The sequence below is a fragment of the Cherax quadricarinatus genome, chromosome 30 (assembly GCF_038502225.1).
Source record: "Cherax quadricarinatus isolate ZL_2023a chromosome 30, ASM3850222v1, whole genome shotgun sequence".
In the NCBI taxonomy this organism is placed as follows: Eukaryota; Metazoa; Arthropoda; class Malacostraca; order Decapoda; family Parastacidae; genus Cherax; species Cherax quadricarinatus.
The window spans coordinates 12,113,594-12,140,651 of record NC_091321.1 but is presented as its reverse complement, the minus strand read 5'-3'; the positions used below and the strand labels follow the sequence as shown (position 1 = coordinate 12,140,651).

The 27,058-nt window shown below is 39.5% G+C and overlaps 1 protein-coding gene across 8 annotated transcripts in view; it reads left to right on the top strand.

Moving 5' to 3' along the window:
• LOC128692637 (RUN domain-containing protein 1) overlaps positions 1–27,058 on the top strand; it is a 71,690-nt gene that overhangs the window by 27,899 nt on the left and 16,733 nt on the right. For all 8 annotated transcript variants that reach the window (XM_070089900.1, XM_070089899.1, XM_070089903.1 and 5 more), the window contains 6 exons: positions 16,503–16,659; positions 18,282–18,376; positions 18,936–19,026; positions 20,288–20,454; positions 22,089–22,222; positions 23,890–24,085. In XM_070089900.1, coding sequence (XP_069946001.1) covers positions 16,503–16,659; positions 18,282–18,376; positions 18,936–19,026; positions 20,288–20,454; positions 22,089–22,222; positions 23,890–24,085 — 840 coding nt within the window. The remainder of the gene's footprint in view (positions 1–16,502; positions 16,660–18,281; positions 18,377–18,935; positions 19,027–20,287; positions 20,455–22,088; positions 22,223–23,889; positions 24,086–27,058) is intronic.

Genomic DNA, 27,058 nt, shown 5'->3' with positions numbered 1-27,058 from the left:
CCTTTCAGTGTCAAGACCCCTGATCCTTAACCCTTTCAGGGTCCCCAGACCCTCTCAGAGACTTGTTCTCAGGGTTGCCAAAATTTCCAAAAAAAAAAAAAAAATTTCTTATGAAAAGATAGTTTTTTTTTTTTTCTAAACATTATAGGCTAAACAAAAAATTTTTACCATCAATACTTACCGAGATATGGAGGCGTGAAGTTGACAGAAAATGCCCCATATATTGTAACATTGCCGACTGCTGTCACCCGGTATTACTTTATTTTGTTTTTTAGGTACTGTTTTCTATTATTTTTTAATTTTTTTTTCCAAGTAACTTTTATGGCCTGTGAGACCAGTATGAGCACTATTTTATAAGTTTTTTATTTTCATTTACTACACAATAACTGCACAAACACTGTTGTATTTATATTGTTTATAATTGTTGTTTACACACACAAACAATATAAAATGTTGTTTATTACTATTTTTCTATATTTTATATATACATATACAGTCACAGGGAGTGTTGCTATAAGTTCTGCAGCCTGTGGAAGTCTTTGAAACATGGTGTCATGCACAGTGGTGTTTTACACCCCTCACACATAAAACAAGTGTCTCTGCATTATTGTGGCATTTTTTTGTATGTGCACAGACATAACACATCTTTTGAGCCTTTTTCTTGAAAGCAGTAACAGGCAGTTTTACTAGGAAGTGATCACCATGCTTCAGACGAGAAGGTAGTTGTTGATAATTTAGTGGGCGGTCTATTGCAGGTGTTGTTCCTTGGTACTTGAATACTATTTGTCTGATGATAGACAAACAGAATTCGTCATATGGTGGTTTGTTTCTGGTCCTCATCTTATACATATTATAAGCATTGAGCATGGAAATGTCCAGAAGATGGAAAAAAAGTTTTTTTTTTTTTTATTAACACACTGGCCGATTCCCACCAAGGCAGGGTGGCCCGAAAAAGAAAAACTTTCACCATCATTTACTCCATCACTGTCTTGCCGGAAGGGTGCTTTACACTACAGTTTTTAAACTGCAACATTAACACTCCTCCTTCAGAGTGCAGGCACTGTACTTCCCATCTCCAGGACTCAAGTCCGGCCTGCCGGTTTCCCTGAACCCCTTCATAAATGTTACTTTGCTCACACTCCAACAGCACGTCAAGTATTAAAAACCATTTGTCTCCATTCACTCCTATCAAACACGCTCACGCATGCCTGCTGGAAGTCCAAGCCCCTCGCACACAAAACTTCCTTTACCCCCTCCCTCCAACCTTTCCTAGGCCGACCCCTACCCTGCCTTCCTTCCACTACAGACTGATACACTCTTGAAGTCACTCTGTTTCGCTCCATTCTCTCTACATGTCCGAACCACCTCAACAACCCTTCCTCAGCCCTCTGGACAACAGTTTTGGTAATCCCGCACCTCCTCCTAACTTCCAAACTACGAATTCTCTGCATTATATTCACACCACACATTGCCCTCAGACATGACATCTCCACTGTCTCCAGCCTTCTCCTCGCTGCAACATTCATCACCCATGCTTCACACCCATATAAGAGCGTTGGTAAAACTATACTCTCATACATTCCCCTCTTTGCCTCCAAGGACAAAGTTCTTTGTCTCCACAGACTCCTAAGTGCACCACTCACCCTTTTCCCCTCATCAATTCTATGATTCACCTCATCTTTCATAGACCCATCCGCTGACACGTCCACTCCCAAATATCTGAATACATTCACCTCCTCCATACTCTCTCCCTCCAATCTGATATCCAATCTTTTATCACCTAATCTTTTTGTTATCCTCATAACCTTACTCTTTCCTGTATTCACTTTTAATTTTCTTCTTTTGCACACCCTACCAAATTCATCCACCAATCTTTGCAACTTCTCTTCAGAATCTCCCAAGAGCACAGTGTCATCAGCAAAGAGCAACTGTGACAGCTCCCACTTTATGTGTGATTCTTTATCTTTTAACTCCACGCCTCTTGCCAAGACCCTCGCATTTACTTCTCTTACAACCCCATCTATAAATATATTAAACAACCATGGTGACATCACACATCCTTGTCTAAGGCCTACTTTTACTGGGAAATAATTTCCCTCTTTCCTACATATTCTAACTTGAGCCTCACTATCCTCATAAAAACTCTTCACTGTTTTCAGTAACCTACCTCCTACACCATACATCTGCATCATTTACCACATTGCCCCCCTATCCGCCCTGTCATACGCCTTTTCCAAATCCATAAATGCCACAAAGACCTCTTTAGCCTTATCTAAATACTGTTCACTTATATGTTTCACTGTAAACACCTGATCCACACACCCCCTACCTTTCCTAAAGCCTCCGTGTTCATCTGCTATCCTATTCTCCGTCTTACTCTTAATTCTTTCAATAATAACTCTACCATACACTTTACCAGGTATACTCAACAGACTTATCCCTCTATAATTTTTGCACTCTCTCTTGTCCCCTTTGCCTTTATACAAAGGAACTATGCACGCTCTCTGCCAATCCCTAGGTACCTTACCCTCTTCCATACATTTATTAAATAATTGCACCAACCACTCCAAAACTATATCCCCACCTGCTTTTAACATTTCTATCTTTATTCCATCAATCCCGGCTGCCTTACCCCCTTTCATTCTACCTACTGCCTCACGAACTTCCCCCACACTCACAACTGGCTCTTCCTCACTCCTACAAGATGTTATTCCTCCTTGCCCTATACACGAAATCACAGCTTCCCTATCTTCATCAACATTTAACAATTCCTCAAAATATTCCCTCCATCTTCCCAATACCTCTAACTCTCCATTTAATAACTCTCCTCTCCTATTTTTAACTGACAAATCCATTTGTTCTCTAGGCTTCCTTAACTTGTTAATCTCACTCCAAAACTTTTTCTTATTTTCAACAAAATTTGTTGATAACATCTCACCCACTCTCTCATTTGCTCTCTCTTTACATTGCTTCACCACTCTCTTAACCTCTCTCTTTTTCTCTATATACTCTTCCCTCCTTGCATCACTTCTACTTTGTAAAAACTTCTCATATGCTAACTTTTTCTCCCTTACTACTCTTTACATCATCATTCCACCAATCGCTCCTCTTCCCTCCCGCACCCACTTTCCTGTAACCACAAACTTCTGCTGAACACTCTAACACTACATTTTTAAACCTACCCCATACCTCTTCGACCCCATTGCCTATGCTCTCATTAGCCCATCTATCCTCCAATAGCTGTTTATATCTTACCCTAACTGCCTCCTCTTTTAGTTTATAAACCTTCACCTCTCTCTTCCCTGATGCTTCTATTCTCCTTGTATCCCATCTACCTTTTACTCTCAGTGTAGCTACAACTAGAAAGTGATCTGATATATCTGTGGCCCCTCTATAAACATGTACATCCTGAAGTCTACTCAACAGTCTTTTATCTACCAATACATAATCCAAGAAACTACTGTCATTTCACCCCACATCATATCCTGTATACTTATTTATCCTCTTTTTCTTAAAATATGTTTTACCTATAACTAAACCCCTTTCTATACAAAGTTCAATCGAAGGGCTCCCATTATCATTTACACCTGGCACCCCAAACTTACCTACCACACCCTCTCTAAAAGTTTCTCCTACTTTAGCATTCAGATCCCTTACCACAATTACTCTCTCACTTGGTTCAAAGGCTCCGATACATTCACTTAACATCTCCCAAAATCTTTCTCTCTCCTCTACATTCCTCTCTTCTCCAGGTCCATACATGCTTATTATGACCCACTTTTCGCATCCAACCTTTACTTTAATCCACATAATTCTTGAATTTACACATTCATATTCTCTTTTCTCCTTCCATAACTGGTCCTTCAACATTACTGCTACCCCTTCCTTTGCTCTAACTCTGTCAGATACTCCAGATTTAATCCCATTTATTTCCCCCCACTGAAACTCCCCTACCCCCTTCAGCTTTGTTTCACTTAGGGCCAGGACATCCAACTTCTTTTCATTCATAACATCAGCAATCATCCGTTTCTTGTCATCCGCACTACATCCACGCACATTCAAGCATCCCAGTTTTATAAAGTTTTTCTTCTTCTCTTTTTTAGTAAATGTCTACAGGAGAAGGGGTTACTAGCCCATTGCTCCCGGCATTTTAGTCGCCTCATACGACACGCATGGCTTACGGAGGAAAGATTCTTTTCCACTTCCCCATGGACAATAGAAGAAATAAAGAAGAACAAGAGCTATTTAGAAAAAGGAGAAAAACCTAGATGTATGTATATATATATATATATATATATATATATATGCATATGCGTGTCTGTGAAGTGTGACCAAAGTGTAAGTAGGAGTAGCAAGATATCCCTGTTATCTAGCGTGTTTATAACTCTTGTGAACACAATCAGCAAACCCAATCTGCATGTCACATTTGTCCACTGAGTGCATATTGAGGGTGTAATCAATCACAGCTGCAGGTTTTAGAATGGGTTTATTGCTCTCTCTGTGCTGCCTGCCAGTGTTTGTCATTTCGTTAGGGTGAACTGATGACAACAGTGTGACATCTCGTTTGTCATGCCACTGAAGTGCCATGATGTCATTGGCAGCAAACGCCTGCACCTCACCTCTACGAGTGCCAGCGTCAAACCTGGGCATATGTTTACGATTTGCACGCACTGTGCCACACACATCTGTCATGTTCACTCGCAAAAAATCACTGAGTGAGGGGCTTGTGTACCAGTTATCAGTATATAATATATGCCCCTTACCAAGGTATGGTTCTATCACTGTTCTAACCACATCACCAGAGATGCCCAATAACTTCCTGGTATTTTGCAATGTATAACTTCCAGTGTACACAATAATATCCAATACCAGACCACTGTAACAATCACAAAGCACAAACAACTTTATACCAAAGCATTTCCTCTTGCTTGGTATGTACTGCTTGTAAGAGAGTCTTCCTTTGAACAGAATCAAAGACTCGTCAATTACAAGCTTCCTCAAGGGATAAAAATACATATTGAATATCTCTTTCAGATACACAAACACATTCCTAATATTATATAACCTGTCGTTTCTGTCAGGCCTGGTTTTGTCTGAGAAGTGAAGCATACGTAATAGTAGCACAAACCGATTCACTCCCATTATATCACTGAAACCTGGAGTTGCAATCAGGCGGTCTGTTGACCAGTATGATTTTACACTGTGCTTATACACATGTGGCATAAGCATTATTGTGGCAAAGAAAAGATACATCTCAGCCACAGTTGTCTCCTTCCACTTGTGTAGTGAGCTTGGTGAAAGTATTGTGTTTGCCATGGTGTACTCGTAGTATCTGTTGCTTTCCCTGACAATAATTTCCATCAGGGGTTCGTCAAAGAATAACTTGAAACATTCCAGTTCAGTGGCATTGTTCCCCAGTGTACAACATGGCCGTATTCCACTTTGGCTTTCATCAAACTGGTGGGGATTTGGAAAAAAATTGACAGCTTCCTGCCAATCCCAGGTGCGGTCTGCTGGTGGGTACTGGACATTGACAGGTGGTTGTGGTTGTGGAGGTTGTGGTTGTGGAGGCTGGTGTGGTGGGTGGGAGGTGGATGGTGGCCTTTGTTGTAGATCAGCTGAGGCAGCGGTGTGGGTGGCAGCGTGGGTAGCAGCATGGCCCACTGCTGGTGCCTCACAGCCAGCACCACCACTACCACCACCATGCACATTTTCCATCCCAATTGCAACACTATCATCGTCATTTTCACTGTCTGTTCCTGTTGTACAGCCACGGGATGTACTCCGAGATGTACTCCTTCCCCTTGGAATAGCATATGGCACACTATCAGAACACGCATATCGTCGTATATACTGATGCTTCACTGGAGAATATTCCACTTCACTATTGCTACTGGAAGTGTTTTCAAGAGCTTGTAGTTCATATTCACTATCACTGTCATCACCAATGCTCACATCTGAGTCCGGGATTTGGGGAAATAGGAGTTTCCTCTTTGATTCTAGTACAAGTGAATGTGAACAAGACGGCCCAGCAGCAGAGGTGGAAGGCTGAGGGTCGTCTGGGTTTTCCTCACTATTACTGATATTATGGTCATTAGTTTCGGTCAAAACCTCGCCAAAACCAAACCTTGAAACTCATCTTCACTGGCAATTCCATCTGTATTAGAACTGTCACTGGGGAACAAAAGTGTCCCAATTTGCCGAGGAGTGAGGAGCTTCTTACCGCGAGGCATGGTGAACAAGGTCTACTAAAATGGTGTTCCCACAATGCGCCACTGGGTCCTAGATTTTTTTCCACCATGCACACTGACCACACACACCCATTCTCTCACATCTAGGCCTACCAGCCTTTTCACGCGAGATTTGAAGGCGCTAGAATTTATGCGTACTAGTACAGTGGTCCCTTGTTTTTCGTAATTCGTTCCTGGAGCCATTACTATAAACGAAATTTACGATTTACGAATCAATTTTCCCCACAAGAAATAATGTAAATACAATTAATCCGTTCCTGACACCCAGAAGTATTAAAACAAAAAAATTTTTTACATGAAATATACATGTAGTACATAAACAATACAATGGGAAATGATGGATGAAACATTAACAGCATAACACTTACCTTTATTGGAGATTTTTCTTAGTGTATGGAAGACTGGAGGAGGAGAGGGAGTGGATTGTTTATAGTTTGGAAGGGGAATCCCCTTCCATCAACACCTCAGGTACCAATTGCTTTTCTGGGGTTGCTTGTCTTCTCTGTTTCTTAATGCCACTAGGACCACCTTGCGAGTCAATGGAGTCCTGTATCGCAAAATAACTATGGAGAGAGCTCTGTTTCTGGAGTCTCTAACATTTCCCTAAAATGGCCCAAGACTTTGTCACTGTACATGTTGCCAATATGGCTTGCAACAACCTTGTTAGGGTGATGTTTCTCCATAAAGCTTTCCATCTTACCCCACATAGTAAAAATCTCTTTAATTTCTGAAGAAGGCACCTTCTTCCATCTCTCTTCCTCCTCCTCTGCAGCAAGATTCTGAGCTGTGATGTGTTGCTCTTCCTGCTGAAGCTCTTGCAGCTCCTCAGTGGTGAGCTCTTCGTTGTGGTCTTCCACCAATTCTTCCACATCCTCCAAACTCACATACAACCCCATGGAACTGCCCAGTGCCACAATTGATTTTACAACAGACATAGACTCATCAGGGTCAGTCCCGAACCCTTCAAAATCCCTCTTGTCGACACAATCTGGCCACAATTTTCTCCAGGCAGAGTTCAAAGTCCTGGTAGTCACTCCCTCCCAAGCCATACCTATAAGGGTTATGCAATGGAGGATGCTGAAGTGTTCTCTCCAAAATTCCCTTAGGGTCAAGTGAGTGTCTGTGGTCACAGTCAAGCACCTGTGAAACATTGCTTTTGTGTAGAGTTTTTTAAAGGTTGCAATGACCTGCTGGTCCATGGGCTGGAGGAGAGGAGTGGTATTCGGGGGCAAGAACTTCACTGTGATGAACCCAAACTCCTCAAAAATTAGGTCATCCAAGTTTGGAGGATGAGCAGGTGCATTGTCCATTACTAGCAGGCACTTGAGATCCAATTTCTTTTCCAGGAGATACTCCTTCACACTAGGGCCAAACACTTCATTGAACCACTCGACGAAAATTTCCCTCGTGACCCATGCCTTACTATTAGATTTCCAAAACACACACAATTTACTCTTCATAACATTGTTTTTCCTGAACACTCTGGGTTTTTCAGAATGGTACACTAGTAATGGCTTCACTTTGAAATCCCCACTAGCATTAGCACAGAACATTAGCGTCAGCCTGTCTTTCATAGGCTTGTGTCCTGGTATTGCCTTTTCCTCTTGTGTAATGAAGGTCCTCTTTGGCATTTTTTTCCAAAAGAGGCCTGTTTCGTCACAATTGAACACTTGTTCAGGTTTCAGTCCTTCAGCCTCTATATACTCCTGGAATTCATGCACATATTTTTCAGCTGCCTTGTGGTCCGAACTGGCAGCCTCACCATGCCTTACCACACTGTATATACCAGTACGGTTCTTAACCCTTTCAGGGTCCGTCCCGTAGATCTACGGCTTTTCGGTGAGTGTCCAAACCATAGATCTACGCCAAAATTCTAGCGCCGTCAAATTAAGCGCGAAAGCGCTCATAGACCTACATGTGAGAGAATGGGTCTGCGCCGTGGGTGTGCGCCATAAACAAAAAATCTAGGCGCCTGCATAGCATTGTGGGAACGCCAGCTCATTCACCCTTGTTCACCATGCCATGTCGCAAGTCAGCTCTCACTCCCCGGAAAATTGGGACTCTCCTCTTCCTGTCTGATAGTTCTGACACTGATGGAAGTGGAAATGAAGACGAATTCTACGGCTTTGATAAGTTAGTGACCGAAAATAATGACCAGGATATCGATAATAGTGCAGAAAACCCCGACGATCCTCGACCTTCTACCTCTGGTGTGGGCACTCGTGACTCACAGTCGGGTGTTCCTAAACGTAAGAGAAAACTAATGTTTTTCCGTGGCCAGGCCTCTGACTTCAGTAATGACGATGATTCTGACGTGGATTGTGATTTTATTGCGCTCGACGATCATTCGAGTAGTGATAGTGAGGAAACATATTCACCAGTGAAGCGTCGGTATGTTCGCCACTGCATGCGCTCGGGTAGTGTACCCTATGCTGTGCCCAGGGGACGGAGTACATCCCGTGGCCCTACACCCGTTTTAGGTAGTGATAGTGAGGATGATGTGGCTACACTTGGCATGGATGGGCCACAGGCATCAGTGGATGGTGTTAGTGGTGCTGGTGGTGGTAGTGGCACCGCCATGCGTGACTCATTGTGCCACGCGGGGACCCACGCTGCTGACTCGTCAGTTCAAGGACAAAGCGGAGCGTCACCCACCAGCCCGCCACAACCACAACCACCCGTACAACCAGCCTATGATGTCCAGTATCCACCAGCAAACCGTATCTGGGATTGGCAGCAAAATCCCAATTTTGTTCCCAGCCCTCACCACTTCGATGACTCTCAAAGTGGAATTCTACCTACCTGTCCCCTTGGAACCACGGCCAATGAACTGGAATTCTTTGAATTATTCTTTGACCAGCCATTGATGGAAATTATTGCCAGGGAAAGTAATAAGTATTTTCAGTACACCATGGCAAATACGATCTTATCACCACAGTCAAGACTACACAGGTGGAAAGAGACGACTGTTGCAGAAATGCATTTGCTTTTTGCAACAATAATGCTTATGCCTCACGTCTATAAGCATAATATAAAAGCATACTGGTCCACAGATCGGCTAATTTGTACCCCATCCTTCAGTGAAATAATACCAGTGAACAGGTTTATCTTACTGTTACGTATGTTGCACTTCTCTGACAAAACCAGGCCTGACAGAAGTGACAGGTTATACAAGATTAGAAATGTTTTCATGTATCTCAAACAAAAGTTCAGGATATACTTTTATCCATTCAAGAATCTCATAATTGACGAGTCTTCGATTTTGTTCAAAGGTAGACTGTCATTCAAGCAGTATATACCGAGCAAGAGGAACCGCTTTGGTATAAAATTGTTTGTACTCTGTGATTGTGACAGTGGCCTGGTGTTGGATATTGTTGTATACACGGGTAGTAAAACATTGAAAGATACCAAGATGTTATTGGGTATCTCAGGTGACGTAGTGAGAAACATGATGGCACCTTATCTTGGTAAGGGCCATACATTATATACCGATAACTGGTACACAAGCCCATTACTCAGTGATTTCATGCGAGTGAACAAGACAGATGTGTGTGGCACAGTGCGTTCTAATCGTAAACATATGCCCAGGCTCAGTGCAGGTGTTCGTGGTGATGACGTGCAGGTGTTTACTGCCAATGACATCATGGCATTACGGTGGCATGACAAACGAGATGTCACATTGTTGACAACCATTCACCGTAATGAAATGCAAGACAGTGGCAAAGTTGATCGAGTGACTAATGAACGTATTCGAAAACCAGTGTCGGTGATTGATTATACACAAAACATGCGCTTGGTTGACAAGTGTGACATGCAGATTGGTTTTGTTGACTGTGTTCGTAAGAGTTACAAGTGGTACATGAAACTTTTCTTCCATCTCATGGACATTTCATTGCTGAATGCATATAATATGTACCAAATAAAGACTGGTAACAGACCACCGTATGGTGAATTTTGTTTGTTGTCAGACAACTCATAATGAAGTACCAGGTAACAACACCTGCAATACAACATGGTCCTCGAATTCATCACAATATACCCAAGCGTTTGAGGAGAGAAGGTGATCATTTCATAATACAGCTTCCTTCAACTCAAAAGAAATTTGCTCAGAAGAGATGCATTGTCTGTGCACAAACAAAACGACGGCAACAAAGACGCAAAGACACTCGGTTTATGTGTGAGGAATGTAAGGTGCCTCTGTGCATGGTGCCTTGTTTCAAGGAGTTCCACAAGCTCCAGCAGTTCTAAAACCATGTCCAGTGATTGTAAATATGTAAATATATGATAGAACATTAGTATTATACAATATTTGTGCATGTTTATTGTAATAAACAACAGTGGTAAACAATAATATGATAATAACTTTAGTGCGGTTATTGTGTTCAATACAGTGAGTATATATATATCAGTTATATACAGTATTGGTCTCTCAGGCCCCAAATGTTAGTAGGAATAGAAAAAAATTGGAAAAGAAAAGAAAAAACAACTAAAACAACAAAATAATATAATACGCGTATGTGGAATTCGTCGATGTTGCCGCCACCACATCATTTTCTATAAACTTCTTGGCACTGTATCTCGGTAAGTAATGATCAGATTCTAATTTTTTTTTGTTTTATTACCTTCACAAAAATATGCTCTTTAATTCTGTAAGAAAAAATAATTTTTTTTTTTTTTTCAAAATTTCTTGGACACTGGTGCGTGACTTCAGATTTTGGCCTTGGACCCTGAAAGGGTTAAATCTCTCAAACCAGCCTTTGCTGGCCTTAAATTCACTCACATCACCACTATTTGCAGGCAATTTCTGTACCAAATCTTCATGCAACTGCCTAGCCTTTTCACAAATAATCGAAGTCATAAGAGTATCTCCTGCTAATTGTTTCTCGTTTATCCACACCAATAATAACTTCTCAACCTCTTCCAGTACTGGTGATCTCATTTTTGTCAGCATAGTTACTCCCTTTGCAACAACAGCATCCTTGATTTCCTTTTTCTTGGCCACTATGGAACATAAGGTTGTGTAGGGTTTCTTATACATCCTGGACAGTTCAGCCACACTTGTACCACTTTCATATTATTCAATGATGGTTTTCTTAAATTCAATCATATTTCTCACCTTCTTTACCACAGGCTTGGCACTAGGAGCTTTCTTTGGAGCCATGGTAGCTTATTTAGTACTTGCAAGCACTAAAATAAATGGAATATTATGAAATATTTCGCTGGAGCACGTGAGGGGACCTTCGCTCACTGGTAAACAATGCCAGACTGGCTGCCACCACGGCTCACGCTGTGGGTACGCATCCCGGACGAACTATGACTCGCGAGTCAACCTATGAAAAGCGAGTCCATGTTTATACAAAAATACCCCTATGATGGCGAATTTTACGATTGCCGAGAACTATGAAAAGCGAATGACCACTGTACATCAAAAACCCTGGTGCGTAAGCCGTACTAGTACGGCCGAAACCCTGAAAGGGTTAACTCACTCTGTGTCAAAAAATTAAAAAAAAATCTATATATATTTTCTTATGAAATGATAGAGAATCTTTTCCCCATGGTAATGACACCAAAAGTATGAAATTTGATGGAAAACTTACAAAATTACGCTCTCATGAAGTTAGAGATCTCGGCGATATTTACGCATCGGCAATTTCGCATACTTTGAGCCCTATTTTCAGCCAATTCCATTGTTCCAGTTAACTAAAATCATAGCTGTTTCACTAGAACTCCATTTGTTCTGTCGATTGAGTTCAGGAAACTGCCCATTTACCAATTTCAACTACCCAATAAAGTGGTCAGGAATTGGCAATTTGGCCAATTTCACACATTTCAAAAGATGCCAATTGCAAAATAGGGTCCAGAATAAACAAGGAAGACATTCCTGGCACTAAAATAATATTTTCTCTGTTCATTAGTCATGTCTCCAGGCCCCTCTTATATTACTCTTACTTTCCATTTTGAATTTTTATTCTCACAAAATATAGAAGGTTTACTGTTATGCAGACTACTGCATTATATTAATTGTATAAATAGTGTCAACCCATTCATGACTGCGTATTAGACTGGCTGGTTGGACACGAATTGGACAGTGACGTAATTTGTTTACTCTTGAACATTGGCTAAATTCGAACATTTCTGCTATTTTGAGCTCAATTTCAAGGTACTTTTCATCATTAAAGCAATCAAAACCATCCTCATTTCTGTAATATATCTTCCATTCTATCAAGTGAGACCAAGAAAACAGAAATACAACCATAAATACCATACAAAAATATACTGCAAAGTCGCTATTTTAACCCTTTCAGGGTCGAGAGGCCCTCCATAAACTTGTTCTCAGGGTCGAAATTTTTTCCAAAAAAACTAAAATTATTTTTTTCTTATGATAGAGAAACTTTTCCCGATCATAATGACACCAAAAGTATGAAATTTGATGGAAAACTTACAGAATTATGCTCTCGCGAAGTTAGCAGTCTTGACGATGTTTACGCACTGGCAATTTCGTTTACTTTGAGCCCTATTTTCGGCCAATTTTAATGTACCAGTCGACAAAAATCATAGCTATTTCGTTAGAACTCCATTTGTTTTATCAAATGAGTAAAAAAAAAACAGCCAATTACCGATTTCAACTATCCAGGCCCCTCTTACATTTCTTTTGCCTTCCACTTTGAACTTTTATTCTCACGAAAAATAGAAGATTTACTGTTATGCAGACTACTGCATTAGTGTAAAAATGGTATAAATAATATCAGCGCACTTGTGAAAGAATATTAGACTCACCAGTTGATGTGTATTCATTACGTATTTGTGTACTTTTGAACATTGGCAAAAATTGAACATTTCTGCTACTTTGAGCTCAATTTCAAGGTACTTTTCATTGTGGAACCAATCAAAATCATCTCAATTTCTGTAATATGTCTTCCATTCTATAAAATGAGACCAAGAAAAATGGAATAAATCCATAAATACGTACCATATGAAAATACACTGCAAAGTCGCTGTTTTAAAAGAAAAACACTGTCAGAGTTTTTTTTTCTCGTTATGCACTGTGTGCTGCAGGATTTTTTTATACTGTGCACACTGACCAAGCAGACCTATTCTTTCATATGTAGGCCTACCAGCTTTCTCTGGCTAGATTTGAAGGCGCTAGAATTTAGGCATACTAGTACTGCACCAACCCTGGCTTGCAAGCCGTACTAGTACAACACCAACCCTGAAAGGGTTAAACCAAAAACATGGTCAGTTTTTTTATTCTCATTATACACTGCGTGTTGCAGGATTTTTTTTTATACTGCGCACACTGACCATGCAGACCCATTCTTTCATATGTAGGCCTACCAGCTTTCTTCCATCAGATTTGAAGGAGCTAGAATTTTGGCATAGTATTACGGGACTGACATTGGCTCTCAAGCTGTAATATTACGGGACCGACAATGAAAAGGTTAAGAGCCCCAGCTAATATTATTATTGCAAATTCAACACTTGTGAAGCACTCTTAGCTACTCCCATGCCAGGTGTAGTTGCTCCTTCTTTGTAACAGTGCCAACTAGTGTGTACCTGCTAAGCACTAAATCCATAAGGGTTATTTAGGTACAGGTACACATAAGTACAATTATCGGTGCTATCTTGGTCCTATCTCAGCCATAGACGTACCTTATTCACTGAGTTTAATCATTTCTTACTTTACACTCTTCTTTTTATCACAGCTACCCTTAGATGTCATTGTAACACAGAGTATATATAAAATACACTTACCATCTGACTTAAGACCTGCTTGACATATGACCACTCGACTTACGACCATATTTTGTATGCAAAAGTTCAGGAAATAAAAAACTGTTTGTGTTGTACACAGTGTTTCTCCTAAACCTTATACAGTGGACCCCCGGTTAACGATATTTTTTCACTCCAGAAGTATGTTCAGGTGCCAGTACTGACCGAATTTGTTCCCATAAGGAATATTGTGAAGTAGATTAGTCCATTTCAGACCCCCAAACATACACGTACAAACGCACTTACATAAATACACTTACATAATTGGTCGCATTCGGAGGTGATCGTTATGCGGGGGTCCACTGTAGTATAAAATACAGCACTAACAGCATAAAAAGTAAAGTAAAAAATGAAATACCAAAATAAAACAATAAAATAAAATCATTACTTAATGTGATGCTGATATTCAGTAGTAAGGTTCAACTTACGTCCATTTTGACTTACGATCGGTTAGTCGGAACCAAGCTCGTTCGTAAGTTGGATGGTAGGTGTACACAATAACTTTAAAAACACTTGAAACACTGGAATGTTTTTAGACATAATCAAGAGACTTGGAGTTCATGAAGGATGTGAACAAAGTGGTGCACGGACGCCGTAATAGCGAATCAGCTGTATAAACGAAGTTTTTGGTTATGATTTGAAATGTCCCTATTAGTAAAGTGCCATAAAGTGGGGCCCTCCTGTGCATGTAAAACAGATTTAATACATTTTTGTGGAATGCATCCATCATGAAGCAGGGAATATCTGTACTGTGTTTAAAAGGCTGTTAAAATGGGAAAGTGCAATTCTTAATATCTTCAATAACAGGCTAGGGAATATAAAAAAAGAGGGGGGACTATTTCCCAGTAAAATTAAGAATTAGACAGGGATGTATGATGTCATTATGGTTGTTTAACATTTTTATATATTTTTAGACAGGGGTTGTAAAAGTGACTGCTAGAGTGTTGAGAGGTGGGAAGGAAATTAAAAGCGAACATAAAAAATAGCATGGCGATTAGAGTAAGAGTATACCAGCAGGCATATAAAGATTGGGTATCAGAGTAGAGGGACAGAGTATGGAGGAACTGTAATCAGATAACTAGGAATGGACTGTGTTGGTAGATGGGCAAGGATGAACCATAGAATAGACAAAGGGGATGGGGAGGAAAGTTTTGTGACGAGGCATCTTTGGAAACAAGTACAGTGGAACCTCAAAAATCGAACTGCTCCCAACTCAACCAATTATGTAAGTGTATTTTTGTAAGTGCTTTTATAAGTGCATTTTTGAGGGTCTGAAATGGACTAATCTAATTTACATTATTCCTGATGAGAATAAATTTGTTTGGACTGAAGAAAGTTCGATATTTGAGGTTCCACTGCATATCTATGGAGGCAACAAGGAAAATGTATCAGCATGTAGTGGTACCAACACTTATATGTAGGTGCAAGTCATGAGCTTGACACAGTACAACGAGGAGGCCATTTAAGGCAGAGATGTAATTTTTGACAGCAGTGTGTGGTGTGAAAAGTTTGTAATTCAACAAACTGAGAAGGGGTTGTTGAGGTGGGTTTAACATGTGAAGAGGATGGAGTAGAGTAGGATGGCTTAGAGGGTTTAGGAATCTGGGGCAGAAGAAAGAGGTAGGGATTGTACCAGGAGGAAGCATTGGAGAGAGGTGGAGGGTAAATTGGGTTTAAAGTGGAAAGGGGTTTGAGCATCTAGCAGGTTTATGTGAGCATTTTAGACTGGAGTGAATGGAGAAAAGTGGTTTAAATGGCTTGACGTGCTGATGGAGTGTGAGCACAGTAATGTATATGAAGAGATTCGAGGAAGCAGGTTATCTAGAGGAGAGAGGGGCAGTGCCTTCACTCAGGAAGCGTGTGGGATGTTGCAGTTGGAGTGGTTAACTGATTGTGATGTCGGCACACTTTTGGAAAGACGGTGAGTAAGTGAATATTGGTGACTGCTTATGTTTGGGTCATCCTGCCTTGGCAGGAGATAGCCATACTTTAAAAAAATGTATATACCATTAGGTCTGTATGTTTTGTTTGTTTAAAGTTTCCTCCCTATTCTGCAGAAATAGGAAAGGGTGGTAAAAATTAAAATTCTCTTATCTGGCACAGTATTAAATACATCAAGGCTCTTCAGTTAAGTACATTGAATGGATGAAGTGTACTATTTGAGTCCTACATGAAACTCAAATTCAATTTGTTCACAAGTTTCATAAATCATTAGGAAATAGTTGATCAGTACCTAGATAAGCAGGTGAATGGCTGGTAGCTACATAAATACTGTAAATGGTATGTTTAACCTTAGTATTGGAATATAAAATTTTCTAAACTTTGTCAAATGTTGTAAAAAATTATTTGTTACAACAGTGTAGCTTGTCATTATTGATGGAGAAGCACAACTCTTCATTTTATGCCAGAGTTGAAGATTTCAGTGCCAATAAAATGCATGACTGTTGATTGTAACACATATTAATATTACCATATTTGCAGAGTGAGGGAGTAGTGGACAGCATTGGCATTACACGTCAGAAAGAGCTGATAGAGCAGCTAAAGCAGCAGCTGGAGGATCTAGAAAACTATGTGTACCAAACAGGAGAAGGTGGACCTCCACAAGCTAAAGTTATGGAAAAACAGCGTGTCATTATAGGTGAAAGAAATCTATGCACTTTCTTTTATTTAATTTTAATAAACTTGTATAATGTATTGCATAAATAATACAGCAGGTCTCCCACTCATGGTGATGGATTCCTGAATATAGTTTGTTTTGGAGCTTGGAATCTGTTTTCTTGTTGACATCTATGTTAAAATTAGAAATGCACCTCCAAGCTATAATGTACCATGTCTAATTTCATATTGTAATATTTAACTTAAAAACAGTTACATTACTCAAATGAGTTCGTTTCATCCCTTCCTCCCTCTTATTCCCTTTCTCATGTTTCTTTATTTTCCTCCCTTTCTCATTCCCTCTTATTCAAATCCCCCACTGTCTTTCCCATCACATCTGACACAACACGCTAGACATATGGTATCCATTTCAGTGATAACAGTGTAAGTATTAGATATGAGTTTAGTGTGTTGGGAAGGATTGATTAGGGTACTGCATACGTAGGGTGAGAGTTGTGGCAAATACAGTTAGCCGAGAAAGGGAAAGGAATAGAGAGAGGGTATCACATTTCCTGCATCCTGTCCTTTTGTACTATGGCTGGGGTGGGGCCTCTCCTTCCCAGGTTCTAACAATCCACAGAACTTCAGGGTAAATAACCATATCCCTGTCCTTCCTTCTTGGCTTCCAATCAGAAGCCAGGGAGGGACCTTTTCCTCTCCTGACTCTTTATCACCCACTTGCTTAACAAGTTTACCAACCACCTCTGCCAGTGCTAACTCCTAGGCCACTAATCAGGAGCTGGAACCACCACCACCACCACTCCAGGGTTTGGCAGCCAGCCCACCCTCCCAGGCTCACTAGCCATCCTCCTGTTCTTCACCATTCTCCTTTGTATGGACTGATGAAGCCACTGTGTAGCAAAACGTTTCCTCGTTAAAGATACCCAAATGTTGCACATGTGTCTAATTTATCAACCATTCATCTACATCCCAGGTCATTTTTTCTTGGCCACTACCTAGGGCCAATCTCCAGAGTTCAAAGAATCCCACATGCCTCCCTGCTTTGCCAACCAATTCCCAGTCCTTCATTGCCCATCAGCCATTAATGTACTGTACAGCAATGTAAATAATGAATCTACAGTTCTTTACCAATCTCTTCCAGATAAGCATGAACTCTTCAGAGGTGTAAAAATGAACAATGACTGAAAAAGTACACAGGCCATCTCAGTGGGAGACAGCAGGTGTTAATTTTTTTCAATATTTATGATAATAGTGTCTCCAGATTGGCATTCGTAAGTCATTAATTGGTTCCAAAGTGCCCTGATCATAAGTGCAGATCATTGTAAGTTGGATTATCCTAAGTGTGGAATGTACTGTATGCCTTATGTAAAGGGATAGTTTTCCCAAAGTTCTGTAATGTTTTTGTATTGTATTTAGTGTAGTAATCAGAGGGTGTTTACATAGGTGTAAATTAGGGACCTATAGGCACATACCATAGTTTGAAATGACCTATAGGCACATACCATAGTTTGAAATAATGTTCAGAAATTTGTGCTACTTCTTAAATGCTTTCCAAGCTAGGTTGTTTTATATGCTTTCTCTCATTTTCTGAGAAAGGTATCCATACATATAAATAAGGTTAGTGTAACTAATATTATTTTGCAGAACAACTGAAAGGAAAACTCAACTTGAACGTTGATGAGCTTGACAAGTTGACTGTGGATGACCTTAGAGTCAAAGTGGATCATGCCATCAGAGAGGTATTCATAGAATTATTTTTTTTTTTACAAAACTGAATATGGTTGTTTAGGTGTATATACTTAGGAATGACTAGCCAAGAGAATTATTAAAACTAAATAAAGCATCGAATTTCTATACTTTTAATACAACAGTAGTTTCATTGTAATTTTGGAACTAACCCTGTAATGAAGTAACTGCATGTGCTTATAAAAGGACAGAGCACAAGGTTTTCATCTGTAGATGACTAAAACTTAGTACAGTATCTTACTTGCTTGGGTGGTCTATCCTTTCTATGCTGTCTTGTAATGTATGGCATTTTTGTAAGATGTTTAATCTTGCTTGGGCAATATAAGATATATTTCATGCCCCATATGTATTGCACTTACTTCTTCATTGCATAATTTCTTTTCAAAACGGTGGTGTGACTAATTCTTTGTACATTGTAACAGGATATCTCCTCTCCTTCATGCTACTCTTGAATACTCACTCACTCACTCATTCTATTGCATCCCTGGACTGATGTAGACTAATCATTGTCTGGCATTCTAACCTGTGGAAATTTTGGTGTTTTGCATGCAGCTGGTGAATCCTCTCAAGATGAAGGAGCAGTTGGTAGCTCAGCTCCAGACCCAGATTATAGACCTGGAGAGGTTCATAGAGTTCCTTCAAGGTGAGCCATAGCTATGTAGCAGATGTTACAGAAATTATGCAAGTTTTCTACGTTCTTGCAAAATGGTAACAAATTTTGCCTTTTTAGTCGTCTGTTTTACTTCTGATGATAAAATAACAGAAACCCAGTGTACTGCATTTAGTATTACTTTTAGAAACCTCAATTAATTAATGTATTAAAATGGTAAATACTTTCTTTTGGAAATGTTATATTTAACATAGTAAATATTTCCTTCCTTCTGGTAAGTAATTTGCACAAATTAAGTTTTTTTTTTCTAATTTGTATAAATGCTCTATAGACCATGGAAAAAATTATAGTATTTTTGCACTGTTTATTTTTATAATTTTATAGCTGTGGCCTCTCATTCTCTTGTTCTTGATGCTAAGAAATCCTTAAACTAATGTTGTGTATCATTATTATGGTTATTTTGTCCTATTATCCATCATGAGTATGTGACACTTATTTCCTTACTACACTGTTATTTGTGCTTGAAGCATTTTAAATCCTCTTAAATAGTAAAATCTTTCTTTCTTTCTTTCAACACACCAGCCGTATCCCACTGAGGCGGGGTGGCCCAAAGGAAAAACGAAAGCTTCTCCTTTTACACTTAGTAATATATAAAGGAGAAGGGGTTACTAGCCCCTTGCTCCCGGCATTTTAGTTGCCTCTTACAACACGCATGGCTTACGGAGGAAGAATTCTGTTCCACTTCCCCATGGAGAGAACAGGAAATAAACAAGAACAAGAACTAGTAAGAAAATAGAAGAAAACCCAGAGGGGTGTGTACATATATATATATATATGCTTGTACATGTATGTGTAGTGTGACCTAAGTGTAAGAAGTAGCAAGACGTACCTGAAATCTTGCATGTTTACGAGACAGAAAATGGACACCAGCAATCCTACCATCATGTAAAACAATTACAGGCTTTCGTTTTACACTCACTTGGCAGGACGGTAGTACCTCCCTGGGCGGTTGCTGTCTACCAACCTACTACCTAGGAAATAGTAAAATATACTTATAAAATATGGACCTGTAGAAAAATTAATTGGTGAAAATTGTAAAGGACTTATCTACTGCAAGAAAGCCAGTATAATTGGACACCGTAATTTCATAAGTCTCGCTAACCCATTTAGCAAGAGACTATCATTCTCGTGTATCCCTTTCTTATCTGAATTACAGAATACTGTAAATAGCCCTTACTATCTCCTTTTATACTATAACTGATTCATAATGATTCTACTTTTGCCCTGTTTGTAGGTGAAGGAACAGTTAGCAAGGTAAAAGGACCCAAGGCACCATGCCACTGCAAAGGCAAAGAACCCAGACCACCTGGGGATGGCAGACCTCAAGAGCCAGGCAGCAAGTGGGGCAAGGCAGGAGTTCAAAGAAAGAAGAGCGAAAGACCAACAGCAGATCAAGAGCAGGTTTGTTATTGGATAAACTGCCAATGTAATCGCCAGTTTGTTCTTTTATCAACTATGCAGTTTACCAGACTAACTGTGGAGGTGGGGAGTACAATGCAGTTGAACCTTGTAATTTGTGGGAGATGGGTTCTTCGAGGTTAGGTGAATGCTAGAGCCACATGTAATGTGAAATTTTGTGTGTCCAAATTATTAAAGTGTGTAATTTTGGCTACATATCTTAAAAATTGCTCTAATCTGCTTAATACTGACATTCTTAAGGAAGAGCTAGATGCATTGCTGTTACTGCATGACCAGAGAAAGGTGTCCCCTGTATTGCACAACCCTGGACCCTGTACATCAATGCATGTGAAAATGTTAGTGCAGAGTGCAGCATAAGCTTGTAACGTGGATAACCCTTAAACAGTCCAAACGTATATATACGTTTTTTCAACATTTGAAAGTATGTAAAAAAATGTACATCATCTTTTTTTTTTTTTACATTTGAAAATGTGTAAAAAAAAACTTTTATCTACATTTTTTTTTTTAGATTTGAAAATATGTAAAAAAAACCATAGATCTACTTTTGGAGCACTACGGATTTGAACATCGATCTATTTGGACCGTTTAATGGTTAAGTATTAGCGTTGAAGATTTAAAGTGAGGTCATATTTGTTATTCTCAGGTTATCACGTGGACACTGATATCCCAATTTTTTTTCAATAAACAAGGAAAATTAGAACATACACAGCCTTAAACTTGTTCAAATCTTCCTCTAAGAAATGCCAACTTTGAAGCCAAACCAAAACAAAATCTCTTAAATGATGTAAGTCAGCATGGGCAACATTAGCTTACTCTAAACAATTAATGTAATTAGCTACTGTAAATCTGAGGTGAAAGGTTGGAGGGGAAGGGGTCATCCCAGGAATAGTTTGAGGGAGGGAGTAAAAAAAAAGGGGGGGGGGGGAGGTTTTGAATTTTTAGGGGCTTGAGCATCCAGCAGGCTTGTGTGAGCATTTTAGATAGTGGATGAAGAAAAGTGGATTTAATGGATTTGCTGTTGGAGTGTGAGAAAGGTAACCTTTATGAAGGGATTCAGGGGAAACTGGTTAGCTGGACAAGTCCTGGAAGTGGGAAGTGGCAGTGCCTGCACTCTTAAAAGAGGGGTGAGGATGAATATCAAATGGTATACAATACCGACAGGTTGGTAGGTAAGACACATATGCAACAGTTCTGCAACTTTATTCCGAGGGGTGAGGATGTCGCAGTTGGAGGGTAATCTGGTTTGGATGTCAGCACACTTCTGGAAAGATGGCAGTTTGAATGATGGTGAACGTGTTATCCTGAGTTGCCCTGCCTTGGCAGGAGATGGCCATTGTTTAACCCTTAAATGGTCCAAACGTATATATACGTTTTTTCAACATCTGAAAGTGTGTAAAAAAATGTAGATCTTTTTTGTTTTACATTTGAAAACGTGTAAAAAACTTTTATCTACATTTTTTTTTGTTATATTTGAAAATATGTAAAAAAAAGTAGATCTACTTTTGTAGCACTACAAATTTGAATGTCAATCTCTTTGGACCGTTTAAGGGTTAAAAAAACAAAAAACAAAACTGATCAGTGCTTTCCCCGAGTAACCAGATTCTCGTACTTCCTAGCTAAGAAAGGAGACTGAAAATATCATAAAACGAGCAGCAACACTCATGAGTATGCTGTCATTTGGATGTGGAGCTGGCAGGAACAGATTTCGGAAGAATACACTGAAGAAAACACCCCGAGGAAACCATTATGGGTAAGTGATCTTTTGGAGTACTGTACAGTAAAATGTCTTTATTAACCCTTTCAGAGCCTATGCCATAGATCTACGGCTTTGAAGCCAGGGTCCAAACTGTAGATCTACACCATGAGCTCAGCTCACTCAGATAACCTGTGAGCGGTAAATTTGGGCCTAGATATGAGAGAACACATCTATGTGGTAAGTGTGCACCACATCAAACAAATCCTGCAGCACAAGGTGCATAATGAGAGAAAAAAAACTGCGACCGTAATTTTGGATTAAAACAGTGACTTTGCGGTGCTTTTTCTTAAGTTTTTTACAGTTGTATTCGGGATTTCTTGGTTTCATTTGATAGAATGGAATACAGTGGACCCCCGGTTAATGATATTTTTTCATTCCAGAAGTATGTTCAGGTGCTAGTACAGACTGAATTTGTTCCCATAAGGAATATTGTGAAGTAGATTAGTCCATTTCAAACCCCCAAACATACACGTACAAACGCACTTACATAAATACACTTACATAATTGGTCGCATTGGGAGGTGATCGTTAAGCGGGGGTCCACTGTATATATTACAGAAATAGAAATGATTTTGATTGGTTTTAGTCCTGAAAAGAGCAAACAAATGTCGTCACGAGTCTAATACGCATCAGCTGGTGGGTTTTGTATACATTCACAAATGTGCTGATATTATTTATACAATTATTACAACATTGCATAACTGTAAGTCTTCTATTTTTGGTGTGAATAAAAATTCATTATGTGAATAAAAAATCAAAATGGAATTCATTTGTAAAGCCTGAAAATGTAAGTAATGAACAGAGGAAATGTTAGTTTTGTGCCAGGAATGTCTGTATTGTTTATTCTGGACCCTATTTTGAAATTGAAATATTTTGAACTTTGTGTTAAATTGGCCAAATTTCTGATCACTATTGGGTAGTTGAAACAGTTGACTGGGTGATTTCTTGTGCTCAGTTGATGAAATAGAAGTAATTCTAGTGAAGTAGATAAGAATATGGTTGACTGGAATAATGTAACTGGCCTAAAATGGGAGTCAAAGTTGGCAAAATCACTGGTGCGTAAATATTGCTGACACATCAAAATTTGCGAGAGCATAATTTCGTAAATTTTCCATCAAATTTTGTACTTTTTGCTTTATTACCTTCAGATAAAGATTCACTACAATTTTATAAGAAAAATAACATTTATTTATTTATTTATTTTTTTTTTTTTTTTTTAAATTCTTGGACCCTGGCTGTCACTCTGAGATTTGGCCTTAGGACCCTGAAAGGGTTAATAGATCATTAGAAAAGCTGCAGGAATTATTGTAAAATATGGTAGCCACCATATCTAGTTGTTGCAGACCTCTGATTTTTGTTTTGCCGAACTTTCACTTTTCTCTGGTTGCATATACATGTATGATGAATCTCCCCACACCTATGATTATGATTATTCCTTTATTCACATTATCGTAGCTTATGATATTGTTATAGCATTTGATGGATTTTAAGCAGAGTTATAAAATCTGTTTTAAAGAGAAAGAAACTTGTGATGAAATTAATAAAGTGGAGTTTTTAGATATGCTGGTTAAAGGTGAGAGTGAAGCACTTTTGGCCAACTTTATAGTGTGAATGAGATTAAAAAAATATCGCATTTTTATTTTATTTTCTCCTTTCTGTAGAGACTTGCGAGCCTCTCTAGAGGTTGCAATCAATAGTATACTAGAATTAGTAGGACCAGAAACTCCTGCTGACAGTGACTACACTAGTGACTCCGAAGAGATGCCCATTATGGCTGGTAATGAAGAGCTAACAGTAGCTGTCCGCAAGCACCTCTCTCCTGTACTTAGAGATCTTATACAACATGGACTGATGCCTGTAAGTTGGAATTTATAGCTTATGTAATATATGGTATTTAAGTTTCCACTAATGATTAATATACATTTTTATTCTTCTATTTTTATAATAAAGCTCTGGTATCTTTAATTCTTTTAAATGTTTTAAGACTTTCCTTGTTCAGCATTACATAATTCAACTTTTGAAACCTTGCTGATTTACAGCTCATAAAAAGGAAACTTTTTATCAGATTACATATTTTGTATGTCTTACCTTGACTGTTATGAAAACCGCCTTAAATACCATAAACAACTTCTCTAGCACTAAGAACCTTAGTATGCATCTAATACACAGTAGTGGGTTCATATTACAGGTCTACCTCAACATTCAGTTTATTTTTAGTTTAATATGTTTATTATGCACCCCATACCCATCCTGTGGGCGGTAGTCAAAAGATTACAGAGGTACATAATTGGTCCAGGGACTGGACTCCAAAGTTTTGATAGCTGAGCAAGTTACAGAGGCAATGAACTCACAATTTACAAAGGTAATGAACTCACAATTTACAAAGGTAATGAACTCACAATTTACAAAGGTAATGAACTCACAATTTACAAAGGTAATGAACTCCAGGTAAGTCTGGTCACAATCATGACAAGTTACAAAGGTATTTACAGATTACAGAGGTACGTAATGGGTCCAGGGACTGGGCCCCCAAAGTTTTGATAGCTGAACTAGGTACAACTATCAAATTCAGCTATCAAAACCATTTTCGCGAGATTCGAACATTCGCGAATTCCCAGCCACCCAATCATATTTAAAATACGTCATTACATATGTTAGGAATTTTGGCGGTGACAGTTTGTTTGGAGATAGGACAAGATAGTCCTTCAATATGACGCTAATATCAATTCTACGGCTTATTTATCTATCACAATTCATCTAATATGACATAATAAACAATATTAATAACATAGAAACATGACAAATACTCTAGAATGAATAAAATACGTCATTAACCCTTTGACTGTCGCGGCCGTATACGTATATACGTTTACGAGGTACCGTGTTTGACGTATATATACTCATAAATTCTAGCAGCTTCAAATCAGGCAGGAGAAAGCTGGTAGGCCCACATGTGAGAGAATGGGTCTGTGTGGTCAGTGTGCACCAATTAAAAAAATCCTAGAGCACGCAGTGCATAATGAGAAAAAAAACTCCGACCGTTTTTTTTAATTAAAATGCCGACTTTGTGGTCTATTTTCGTATAGTATTTGTGGTTGTATTCTCGTTTTCTTGGTCTCATTTGATAGAATGGAAACGATATTATAGAAATAGAGGTGATTTTGATTAATTTTATTATAAAAAGAACCTGGAAATGGAGCACAAAGTACGGGAAATGTTTGATTGTTGCCGATGTTCAAAAGTAAACAAACGATGTCATTGTCCAATAAATGTTCAAATAGCCATTCTAATATGCAGTCATGAATGGGCTGATGTAATTTTTACAATTATTACAGTATTGCAGTAGTCTGCATAACAGTAAATCTTCTATTTTTAGTTTACCTGGAGTTTACCTGGAGAGAGTTTCGGGGGTCAACGCCCCCGCGGCCCGGTCTGTGACCAGGCCTCCTGGTGGATCAGCGCCTGATCAACCAGGCTGTTGCTGCTGGCTGCACGCAAACCAACGTACGAGCCACAGCCCGGCTGATCAGGAACTGACTTTAGGTGCTTGTCCAGTGCCAGCTTGAAGACTGCCAGGGGTCTGTTGGTAATCCCCCTTATGTGTGCTGGGAGGCAGTTGAACAGTCTCGGGCCCCTGACACTTATTGTATGGTCTCTTAACGTGCTAGTGACACCCCTGCTTTTCATTGGGGGGATGGTGCATCGTCTGCCAAGTCTTTTGCTTTCGTAGTGAGTGATTTTCGTGTGCAAGTTCGGTACTAGTCCCTCTAGGATTTTCCAGGTGTATATAATCATGTATCTCTCCCTCCTGCGTTCCAGGGAATACAGGTTTAGAAACCTCAAGCGCTCCCAGTAATTGAGGTGTTTTATCTCCGTTATGCGCGCCGTGAAAGTTCTCTGTACATTTTCTAGGTCGGCAATTTCACCTGCCTTGAAAGGTGCTGTTAGAGTGCAGCAATATTCCAGCCTAGATAGAACAAGTGACCTGAAGAGTGTCATCATGGGCTTGGCCTCCCTAGTTTTGAAGGTTCTCATTATCCATCCTGTCATTTTTCTAGCAGATGCGATTGATACAATGTTATGGTCCTTGAAGGTGAGATCCTCCGACATAATCACTCCCAGGTCTTTGACGTTGGTGTTTCGCTCTATTTTGTGGCCAGAATTTGTTTTGTACTCTGATGAAGATTTAATTTCCTCATGTTTACCATATCTGAGTAATTGAAATTTCTCATCGTTGAACTTCATATTGTTTTCTGCAGCCCACTGAAAGATTTGGTTGATGTCCGCCTGGAGCCTTGCAGTGTCTGCAATGGAAGACACTGTCATGCAGATTCGGGTGTCATCTGCAAAGGAAGACACGGTGCTGTGGCTGACATCCTTGTCTATGTCGGATATGAGGATGAGGAACAAGATGGGAGCTAGTACTGTGCCTTGTGGAACAGAGCTTTTCACCGTAGCTGCCTCGGACTTTACTCTGTTGACGACTACTCTCTGTGTTCTGTTAGTGAGGAAATTATAGATCCATCGACCGACTTTTCCTGTTATTCCTTTAGCGCGCATTTTGTGCGCTATTACGCCATGGTCACACTTTTCGAAGGCTTTTGCAAAGTCTGTATATATTACATCTGCATTCTTTTTGTCTTCTAGTGCATTTAGGACCTTGTCGTAGTGATCCAGTAGTTGAGACAGACAGGAGCGACCTGTTCTAAACCCATGTTGCCCTGGGTTGTGTAACTGATGGGTTTCTAGATGGGTGGTGATCTTGCTTCTTAGGACCCTTTCAAAGATTTTTATGATATGGGATGTTAGTGCTATTGGTCTGTAGTTCTT